At 37.6% G+C, this 12,069-nt stretch overlaps 1 protein-coding gene across 3 annotated transcripts in view; it reads right to left on the bottom strand.

The window, feature by feature from the left end:
• Positions 1 to 12,069, bottom strand: part of grid2 (glutamate receptor, ionotropic, delta 2) — a 483,691-nt gene that overhangs the window by 96,755 nt on the left and 374,867 nt on the right. For all 3 annotated transcript variants that reach the window (XR_003213195.1, XM_005452094.3, XM_005452093.3), the window contains exons 10-11: positions 7,635 to 7,832; positions 2,885 to 3,197 (exon numbers count right to left, since the gene is read on the bottom strand). Coding sequence is in view for 2 of the 3 variants with exons in the window: in XM_005452094.3 (XP_005452151.1) it covers positions 2,885 to 3,197; positions 7,635 to 7,832 (511 nt within the window). In the remaining variant the exon portion in view is untranslated. The remainder of the gene's footprint in view (positions 1 to 2,884; positions 3,198 to 7,634; positions 7,833 to 12,069) is intronic.

Genomic DNA, 12,069 nt, shown 5'->3' with positions numbered 1-12,069 from the left:
AGTCAATGCCCTGCACTAAGCTAATGTTGTCTGCTGGGCTGTCCTAATAATGTGACCTGGTAATCACTCATCCCAGCCTTGCCTCCCCCTTCCTCTTGGTTCTGAAAAATATTGGAATGACCTTCCCACCTCAGCCAGGGCTAACGTGCAACACAGCAGAAGCTGAAAATTAATCTCCTTAGGAACATTTCCCATCTTTTAAGTCATTTCCTCTCTTATATAACCTTTCCTCTGCGCTGACTGCTTACATACTTCATTCTTACCCTGGATATCTTTTTTTATTGTGTGTGTGTGACTGTGTGTGATCGCCTGCAAATTTACTAATTTTCCTGCACTTCCGACTTTTAGTCACCCTTGAGGACTGCTAAAATACTTACATTATATTTGTGTTGGCAGCAAAGGAGACACCGTCTGCTTTCAGATGGATTATGTACCTTATTTATTAATCTTTAGTATCATAGACTAATTCACCTTATAGCTCCCTGTTGCTTTATGGTTTTTTGCTCTCTTTCTTCCTCATCCTGCAGCATATTGTCAAACTATATCTGGGAACAACTGATCTTTTTTTCTGCAGAATTTTCTCTTTGATGTGCTGTTTTATTTGAGAAGATACTGTATTACTAGTGCATAATAAAACCAAATCCCATGATTTTTTTTTGTCCCTTTGATGTAGCAGTTAGGAAGTCAAGAACCAAGCAGCAGATTTCATATGATGCAGTCCCTCCCTTTGCGTCTTTATACACGCTTCCTTCTTCTGTCTCTTTCACTCTCATTGAGACCAATTAGAAATAGTTAATGGAGTACAGACATTTTTCCCCACTACATCTTCTGTACACACATGCCAGACTGAGAGACCTCTGGGTGAGGTTGTAAACAAACAGTCACTTGGCTGGTGCCCTAGTGGCTCAGATGAGCCACAGTGAAGAACAGAATTTTTAAGGCAGACTCCCAGAAAGGAAGAAGGGGAAAAGACGAAAAAATGAAGTGGAAGAAATGGAAGTCTGCAGTAAAAAAAGAAAAGAAGCGACCTAAAGAAAAAGTCAAAGGGAAGAAGAAAAGAAAAGAGAAAGGTTTGTAAAAATCAGTGTAATCCCTTTGCACCTCTCTGTTTCTCATCTCACCCTTGCTCCGTCTTGCAGTGAGTGACAGAGCCAAAAGCAAAATTCTGGCATCAAGTTTGGCTATTCACTCCCATCACTCATCTCCAGCTCCCTCCTGCTGTGGGTGTCTTTGCATCTGAATCAATTTTCCCTGGGGGTAATATTTCTAGGTGAAGCACAAAGGTCTGGGACATTATAGAGGTGCTGTGAGAGAGTTGCTGAATGAATATTCAATGTACCTGTATGTCTGTGTGTGTGTGTGCGTTCATACTGAAGTAATGCCAAAAAAAAGTACAGAAAAAAATCTGTAGACAGTGGAAAATATCAGGAATGATGAAGCTTAATAGTTCTTCCTGAACAAGTCATTTTTGATGAACTCTGGACAACCTGACTGAGTGGTGCAAACTTCACAACCTTCACTTTCTTGGGAAGTGAAAAACATGCCACTCGTTTGAAACACTCTGCCTCAGTAAGCTCTCATATTTTCTACATAGCATATCGTACACAAACGCAGGACAACCCCACTGTGGAAGAATGAGATCCTTTCTCCCGCCTCTTTTCTTTCTAATGATGCCATGACTAAAATGTTAATTACAGCTAAAAAGAGAAATGATTGTGAATATCAAACAGCAATTAGCATGTATCATCATCATCATCATTACCACCATTAGCTGCAGCACAAGATGGAGGATTATTTACCAAATGGCGAAATGCTCATCAGTTGCTTATTCAGGGCTTGAAATGTTTCACAGGCAGTGTTAAAAAAAACATGCCTCCTTAAATTTGCATAATTAATGTTGCTTAAAAAATTAACTATTGCAAGGCCCAGAGCATGACAACAAAAGAACACTGTGCTCATTGGCAAATGGCACATATTTTGCGACAAACCCAAGATTGAACCTGAGAATATTAAGACGCTTATCTTCAAAAGTACCTTCTATATACTTTATATGGATACTTTTGAAACACACGCGCTAGATGGAAAACAGACACATTCATATACACACACACAAATACACACACCTAACTCTATTGAAATTTCCTCCCTATGCCATGCATCTGTTTCTACGCCGATGAAATTTAAATCCTTTTCCACGTGTCAATTGTCTGATCTTCACACCTGAGCACAGCCTGATGAATTCTGGAAAATTCTTCAGACCGATCACTGGGATAAGGCCATTATCTTTTCTTCAATCCATGTGGAACAAAATGTCTCCTCCTTTTTGTTCTAATTTGACTATTGTGCTATAACACAAAAAGGCAGTTCACACCTATGGTACTCAGAGGAGCTATTTTATTTTATTTTTAAATTAGATTGCTTTCACAAGCTCATTTTTTCCGTCTATGCTTCCCATCCCTACCATTACTTCCTTGTTTTACCACTGAGATAGACCCTGCAAATAAGCCATGCGAAAGACCCCATCGACCATAGCGGCCCAATGCATAAAAAACATGCTTTGTTTTAAAGGTTGCATTTGTTTTAAAGGTTGTAGATTATTAAGAGATAGGTTTTTGGGAATGTATTCTTGCGGACAGGGTTTGCCACCCTGTCAAAATAAATAAAACGGAAACTTGAACTTTCCAACATTTGGTTAACATTGCGAAAAGGTCTAATGAACTCAAACCATGACCTAATCAGATCTAATCAGTCTTGGTGCATAAACATAACTTAAGCAACAAGTGAAAACAAAATGACTAATGAATATGACTAATAGATAAATAAATAAACCATTATTATGCTGCTGCTCAACTTGTGTTTCACCCCCTCTATCCTGCTTTCTTACCTTGCTGTACAAACGAGCCGTACACGAACCACATGGAATTGTACAGCGTTGTTGAAGACACAGATCCCATGGGTAGCCGAGGTGGGTTGAGCCAGTTGAGCAAGTACACCAGGATGCCAACGAGGAGCACGGTGCCTGCGATGCACGCCCACAGCGACAGGTCGAAGGGTGCCAGGCAGGCAAACATGTCCACTGTGCGCTCAGCCTTGCGCAGCAGAACGCCCACAGAATAATCCATGTAGCGTGTGGTGAAGTCCACAACGCTCTCTCGCTCAGGCGTGATGGTCAAGGCAGAAAGTCCCACATCAGCTCGCTGCAAGAGGCAGAGAACAAGTTTGAAGTATTAAAACTGTGAAAATGTGTAAGTGAGGAAGTCAGCCGAAAAATGTGGATTCTTAGAGCAGCAGATAGGCCTTAAAGTCCATCTGCACCTTCTCATCACCTAAAATAAAGAATCGAAGGACAGCATACAAAACATTTAACAGTTATCTGGAAATATCTGGCATAGAGGAAGAAAATACATGTCACAGTGATGGTAACTAGTAGTTACAATTACAGTACTTTTAAAAATGTCATAATGAACCCTCTTGTACCACCCTACTGAATTTAGATATATCTGACAGATATCAGCAAGAGTAAATCCATATAGGCCCTGGCTCAGTTTGCATTTGTATTCTACTATGCGGCGTTTGAATCATTTACAAATTAATTAATTAATCTGTTTTCTGTCAGTATGCTTTCTGAAGCACTTAAAACCTTTCTCATCACTTGTAAGACTTGTTAAGAGACAACAAATGACTGCTTTAAATATGTGCAAAGATTTTAAGTTGAAAAAACAGCCGTCACTGAGTGCGTCTGCCAAGGAAAACAGGCTGAGCTTAGCTTTAATGCAGAAACAATGATGGATAATTAAAACGTTTTCAGTCCCTAGTGCTTGACTAGCAGCTGCAGACATCTGCTTATACTATAACAGGGATTTAAGATGCTGCTGTGAGCGCATGCTGGTGTTTGAAATCTATACTACTGCGAGAGAGGGCACATATTATGAACTTGTTCGATAATGAGATTTTCTTTGTTGCCATAAACAACTGAGCCTAACAAGTTAGGTGAATTTGTAGGCGAACATTAAGCCCTACAGGTACCGTACACACACAGATTATGCACTTATATAGACACAGACCACATCCACATTCACACACACACACACACACACACACACACACACACAAAAGCAAACAAAAAACTTAATTCCCGCCCTCCACCCAAATTTCACAGCTCAGTGAAAAAACAAAATGCTTAAATGTGCAGAAATTGTCACTTACACTGCATAAGACGTAAATTTGAGAAATCCTGTAGGATGGCTGTGGGTTGGGACAACAGTGATATGCATACAAGAGCATGTGTGCGTGTGTGTGTGTGTGTGTGTGTGTGTGTGTGTGTGTGTGTAGCTCTGTAAGAAGAGATGAATTGCCATGCTGACACATGTGGTCAGTCAACATGAAAACTTACAGGGAGCACTCTGGGTAATAATTATCTGGTATAATTTGGTTTTGGAGAGATAAACCTTGTTGCTGACTGATGGGGAAAACAGAATTATTTGCATGTTCAGTTTATTTGCAACTTGTGCTCATCTGTGTACACATAAATATGCATTGTGCTTGAAGCATTTCTCGGTAATTTTGTGAGCCACTGGGGGAGAGGGGGCTAGAAATGTTGAATACAAACTGCAAGTATTCAAGGTCAAGGAAAGGAGAGCCAAGTCTTACAAAATCACTCAAGCCTGACACACAGCCGAAGGAAAATAATGAAGTGATGGAATTGGAAATTTCTGAGAAAACACTGCTCAACTGAAGAAAACAAAAGAAAACAATCAAAGAAAAATAGATAGTTGACCTAGGGTGAACAAAATGTGCATCAGGTTAATATGATTTCATCAAAAGACATCAGCAGGTATTGTGCAGATGCAGATATAAACATGAACTTGCACAAACACTTTCACGTAGTCATAAAAAGGTTGTTGAAATTAAATTAGAATTAACTGTATAAAAATAGTGCGTGTTTGGGCTGGAATTTGGAAAAAAAGTTTTTCCTGCCATTAAGAGAGTATTTTAATGGCAGATATTTAAAAGATGATCATGGCAGAAAAACACTGTACTATTGATTTGAAAGGATCTGGTAGTTTTTTTAAATGAAACATTCAAGATGCGATCGAAGTGCAGCACAACTGAAAAGCAAACTTTCTTGGGTCGAAATCAGGTAACTGACTTTGGCTATTGAAGAATATCCCATTGCTTTGCCTTGAGAGGCTTATGGGCTGCTTTTGCAATGTGCTTTGGGTCATTATCTATTTGCACTGTGAAGTGCTGTTTGATCAGTTTTGCATCATTTGGCTGAATCTGAGCAGAGACTACAGCCTTGTACACTTTACAATTCATCCTGCTACTCCTCTCAGCAGTCACATAAAAAAACCCCTCTTCTGCCTGTTTCATTGGCTGCTATATATACATGTGGTATGCTTTAAATCCTGAGCTGTTTATCTCGTTTCCACAGCTTTGTCTTCCATCAGTGTGCTTTAAGTTAATATTGGTTTCATGGACCCACAGAATTTTTTACAGAGCTGTGCAGGTCTTTTTCAGATGTTTTGTGGCAAAGTTTAATCTACCCTTTCTCTTCTTGAGTGTAACCAGTGGTTTACACCTTCTTGTATTTTCATCCATGAAGGGATCTCTTGATTGTAGTCTTTGGCAATGATACGCCTACCTCCTCAAGAGTGTTCATGAATTAGAAAGATGGTGTGAAGGGGGTTTTTCATGACCAGAGAAAGACTTCTGTATTCATTCACTTCAGTTGTCATAAATGATCTTCCAGGCCTTTTGGTGTTGTAAGTGCCTTCCTTTTAAGAATGTACCAGAGATTGCCGATTTGGCTACTCAAAGTTATCCTATTTTGTTTTTATACTCTAATGATGTACACCTTGCCTTGCTTCAATATCTCTTTGGACCTCATGCTGAGAGTTCCAGTGAACAGCTGCCAAATGCAACTTACACACTTTGCAACAACTGATCTTTTATCAGCTCAGTGGTCATCGAATAATGAATGAACAAAATGGTTGTAATTCCCAAACGTCTAACTGTGTAATACCCGTCAATTTATAGCTGAAAGCTCCCAATTAAATCACAACTTGGTTGCTTTGTTTAAAATCTAATATGGTGGTGTACAGAGGCAAAATGACAAAAACTGCGTTATTAACCAAATATTTTTGGACCTAATGCCACTCTTTCCCTTTTTCCACCTTAGTGTGTGAAGTTCAAAAGAATTGTTCACTTGTGAGTGCAGTCACAAATGAATAAAACAGGTAATCTCACCTTAAATGTTGAGTTTAAAACCTAAAATATTTATTTAGTCCTACCTTTGCTCAGATCTCATATTTAATAGGAAAAAAAGCATTATCAGTGCACTGGTGTTGTTGCACCCAGTTTTAGCAAAACATAAATTATTTTAGGCATAAAAGAATGACTTGATTGCAAGAAACTAAGGTAAGCTCAGGGTTTATTATTGGCTTCCACATAACAACAGTCAATGAACATTTTAAAGAATCAAAGCCAGAGAGGAACAGAAAATGCCTGTCAAATCACGAGTTATTTTCACAAGGTTCACAAGAAACACTTTCCTGTGTTGCCTTATCTTTTAAGATGGACTCCAAGCAAAGCAACAGCAGTCTTGCATCTGCTGGGAGTTTTTCAGATTTGAAATATTTATGATTATTAGTATCCTCACGTTTCAGTGATATTAAAAACAGAAAATCATATGTGACTATTCTAGACTGCCTGCCTTTAAAAGTTCAGCTTGGTTTTATTGTGTGACTTTGTTTAATCAGCAAAAGACGGTGAGATTGTGATATGAAATATATGTATGATGTGACAAATACTTATCAATCTCAAGCATTCACAACTAGTGCATGATAAGTTGCCAGGTCTCCATTTATGTTTCTCTAGGATATGCTGCAATGAGCAAAACTAAAAAAGACTAAAAAGACTAAACTAAAAAATAAGGGCACTTTGAGATATAACATAATGTTAAACAGCAATGAAACTGGTAAATTTTGAAGTATGTCAACTGAAGTCTATGTCAGTAGGGCTAAGTCATGGTCAAAGTAGTTATTTTTCAAATATGCCAATTTACTACCCTCAATCTAGAGGCCTCTCCATCTTTGTTGAACCCACATTTATAGTGTCACTATATCATCTCCACTTTTCCACTTTCCACTGAAGCAGTTCAAGTGTCTGCCAGCAGTTATACATCAAACACTTGAAGATACTTGAAGCTAGTCAAATTATTATTAAGTTGTTGTGTTTCTCTAGTATGCAAAATCACACAATATTTCATCTCTGCGCCTCCCAAATCCACTTCAGCATACACAGTACAATTCTTTATGAATGAGTGTCTAAACCTCTCATTCCAAATTAAAGAAGTTTAAAAACATAAATCCAATGGTTGCCTAGTGGGTGATGATGGAACCCATCCGAGTGTGAACTAAACCTAAGAGAGGCTGTACTGTTTAGCAAGTGATATGTGTCTACATGCAAGCTTCTCCTCCTTCTGCAGTGATACAGTATAAGCGTGTGCATAAACAGGGAACATATACTTCTTTTGCAAATTATGGGATATCATTACTTTAGCAGACCATTTTATGCAAAGTGGATGTATTTGTTTGCTCATGTGCGTTTGTGTATGCAAGTTATCTTCTCACCTTGAAGACTAATTCGCCCATCAGTCCATTCCATTGACCGTCAGGCTGTAAGCTGCCATATTTGTGGTCTGGAGCAACATAGATCTCGTACTTAAAGCCCAGGTAGTTTGCCAGAGCATCCAGGACATCAATGGAAAAGCCCTGGTACTTCTTTGGTTTCCCAAGAACATTCTCTGACACCATTACGAATGGCTCCTCCTAGAAGGCAACGAACAGTCAGTGTGTCAGTAAGTCATTCAAGCAGCCAATCAATGCACCATTCATTCAAGCATCAAATCCCCCATTACCCTAATAACCATGTTAGCAGCACAAAAGATCATTTTGATGGCTGCAAGCATATCTGAGAGAATCTACATTTTACATTTAAAGGAAATGATACATGAAATGCCTGAAAAGGTAAAACTATATGTTACAGATAATAGGTAGGCTCTTCTCTGGGGTTTATTTTCTACTACCTACTAGAGATATTAATGCTACAAATGTGAAAACAATCCTATATGTTATTCTAGAAGAAATAAAGGTATGAAAGCAAGCAGTCATCTTTCAGCATATGTTCATTATTTAAATTATGTGCTGAAGCACCTTTTGAATGAGTGTATGTTGATTGTAACAAGTGAAAATCATGATTAACTCCATTATTTGCAGTTTTCAACTCCGCATACTTGTATTCATTTATGGAACCAATTTATTAATTTACTGAAATGATACCCTGTCTGACAACTTAAAGTGAATTAAAATGTTGAAGATCAATAACTGCACCATAAATTCCAGCAGTTTTGTTTTTAACGGTTCATTCTTAAATACCATTGGGAAGCCTAAATCTCTTGTATATTGATTCTCTGTTGAGGTTAAATGACATCCAACAGCGTTGTCATTTTAGGCAATTAAGTGAACAAAGCACAAGGGAAAAGCAGGGGGTTTTTAAGTTTCGAGGAAACTTTGCTTATACAAAAAATAGAAAGCAACATGAGAGTTATTTTCATTTCCTACACCTTGGATTATGTATTTTCTTTCCAGCCGTTTACCATACAGTTCTTCTTTAATAAATCCTCACTCATGAGTGAAACATTGCAGACCAATGTGTCTTATTTTATGAGACTGTTTGTGTTATTGACAGGATATTGGTTGCACATTAAGCACAGACATTCAAACAGAAACATATACACACAGGGCATTCTACACATTAACTTGGCATTTTCACATCCTTGCTAGCAGCTGCAGTTCAATAAACTATTAGACAGTGAGTGGACATGCATACCAAGTCCCTTTCTTACCACAAGCATCCATCAATTCAGGTGGGAACACCCACTAACACAAACAGCCATACATACTGATTTTCTCCTCAACTGACACTGATTGCTTCCTTATTTGGGGGGTTCTGTAAACCTTTATAAACAAACAGACATGGTGGAGAAAAGCTGGTTGGCATTGTTGTGCAGGGCGTTGCAAGCACAGTAACCTGTTTTCTGATAGCCTAATGCTTCCACTTACCTTTATATAGTAAATTTAAACATCTGAAGTAAACTTCCAAAAGTAAATCTGGCATTTCAAGAATTAATCTATACTAATGAACCCAGTAGGGAATTTAAGGTGATTTCAAGGTTTTAAGATCAATGAGTTTTGGCAGCATACCCACAAGGGTGCACAATATTAAAGTTGAATAATCAAGCACTTTGACTTAACAACATGAATCCCAAAGAAAGAAAGGTGACTGTCAATCTTGGACTCAAGGCAATGTAATAGTATACATTTCCTGATCTACAGTTAATCACACTATATAACTTTAAAACTACATTATGTGTGAAAGACAGAGTAGGTGTGGAAAACACATAACACCAGCAGGTAACATTTTTTAAGCTTTTTAAGTTTTTTTTCCATAGCATTAAAGTATTAAAGTATATAAAAGTATCAAAGAGTTATCTTAAATGGCATACATATTAACGTTAGCCATTTCACTATAAGCATTTACTGAACAGAAACATTAGCTGTCTGCTATGATTGAGGCAGCAGCTAGTAGCTATAGCTGCAAAACAACAATATTAATGTATTAAATGCACTTGATTAATTGGCCAACAACAGGTGTGAGGACCTCAATAAAGCAGAAGTTTTGTAGGTCTAGCTAAACCACAAGACTTCCGGAATATTGTTCATTACACAGATGAGACCAAAGTGCAGATGTTTGGGCATTTGGTGAAAACCAAACACGACATATCAGCACAAACAGCTCATAACACCTGTCAAGCACAGTGGTGGGGGGGGGAGATTTGGGCTTGTTCTGCAGTGATCATGATCAGTATTGTGTGATCAGTGATCAGTATTCTAGAACCAAATATGAGGCCATGTTGGACAAAAATCAAAATATTGCAATCACCCAAAGTCTACACTTCAACCCAATTGAAATGCTGTGGCACAACCTCAAGAGTGCTGTGCATAAATGAATGCCTGCAAACCTCAATGATCTAAAGAAGGTGTGCGATAGAAATCCTCCACAATAATGTGAGAAAAAGCTATCGAATCATGGGGTGTACTTGTAAAAGCGTGTACTTTCTTTTAATCATGACTGTGTTTTATCTTATCCTATCTCATCTGATCTTATCTTATCTCATCTTATCTTAGCCCTAAGAGAATTAATACACTAGCGGGTATGCAACTGATATTTTTTTTCACTTGCAAAATAATTAAACAATCTAAAAGTCAACAAAGAGTCGTATAAGAGTCATGTAACCATCTGAACATTGCTCTGTTTAGTCTGACTTTAAACTGTTGGGCTAAATCACTTCTCAGTAAATGGTTTACAGACTGAAATCTTGCAAGAAAATTACCCTTTGAGATGTAGTATTACTGTGATGTTAATCTGTATCTCTCGAGTTGCTTTTCTTTCTCTGTTTTTTTCTTTGCAGCCCCTATGTTGCTCCTGCCACTTACCAGCTGACATATAACACTTTGCATCTTTCCACAGTGCAATGTCTGTAGATTCTAGTTTTCCCTGAACATATGTCTAGAACACCTCATCTTCACACATCCATCAAGCTACAATACTCCCACTTGTCAACCTTGCAGTATATAATATCACGTCCCTTGAAGTTATTGTTCCCATGTCTCATTTCTATCATTTCCCTTAACTTTCCTCAAGACTAATTCCTGTAACTGGAAATGTTCCTCTTATTCTTTTTGGAAAAAAATACCAGAAACAGGAATTGCTCCCTCCACAAAGACTAAGTAATACCACTTGAAGTTTCCTCTGAGGAATGCTAGTTTTGACAGAGTCAGGTGGTAAGCTGTGCCACTGTGATAATTTCCAAAACACTCTGAGAAATGTACGTGTAGCATAAAAGTAAAATCTACGTTGAAAAGCCCAGACAGTGCCTGCAGTAGATTAGATTTTATATTGTGTGATAATGATTTTTCCCTCAGTTTCAGTTTGGTAAAGAAAGATGATATAAAGTTCAGAACAACAGCAAAGCAATTCAAATTGAGACTCAAAGAAAAATGTACACTAAATTCATATTTAGTGTACGAGATAGTGGACACGTTTTTTTTCTTTAGAGAGCTCAGTTTTTATATAGGAATTTTAATAATTATGTTTTCATTAGTGTATAGACAATCATCTGTATCTATAGAGCACTGTCACATTCTCCATAGTCGACCATGTTTATTCTCCAAGAACAGACAAACCAAACTCTATCAGCAGCCTTTTGCATTTTGAGTTTGCATTCACTTAAGGCTCTTCTAAGCACTTGGAAAAGGATGGGTAATCAGTTGGTTGCAATCTACAACCTCATCATTAGACTGAATCCTACAGATTGTCCCTTTAAAATACATTGTATTGTTAGATGGACTATCAAATGAAAGTAAAGGCACAGCTGTCAAATTGTAAACATTATTTAATTTGATTGCTAATTCATCAATCTTCAAAGATCAATATCATTAGCCACCTTGCAAAACAAATTTGGCATTAATTACACTTGTGGTTACTGCGTGTCTTATCTTCCTTCAAAGTAAAACTTTACTTTTTATTCAGAGAGAACATTGTGAGCTCTCTTCATTATCTCCAAAAATATGAACTCAAGTTAAAAAGGGACATATTTTGCCTTTGGCTGCATATTTGGGCTACTGTAGCTAAATCCACAGCTTGCTACTTAAATCAGAGAAATGTGCACCCTCGCATAAAAAAAGGACAAGACCACTACATATGATGAAAAGAAGAAAGCCATGCTGCTGAGATTAATCAAATTAATTTAGAAACATATATAAGTCAGTCATTTTAGATTTTTAGGCCAGCTGACTATATAGTCTTACATATAGTATGAAGAAAATCAAATTTCTATAACTGCTGAAAGCTCTTAAACTATATTTTTCAGTTTTAAAACATCATTTTTGGCTGATTGTGTCACTTGTGCCCAAAAGTTTTTCTACCCCCGAGTCTGTATTATAA

Source organism: Oreochromis niloticus, linkage group LG12 (genome assembly GCF_001858045.2).
Source record: "Oreochromis niloticus isolate F11D_XX linkage group LG12, O_niloticus_UMD_NMBU, whole genome shotgun sequence".
Lineage (NCBI taxonomy): Eukaryota > Metazoa > Chordata > Actinopteri > Cichliformes > Cichlidae > Oreochromis > Oreochromis niloticus.
The sequence above is the reverse complement of the archived record's forward strand: the minus strand, read 5'-3'. Positions and strand labels throughout refer to the sequence as shown.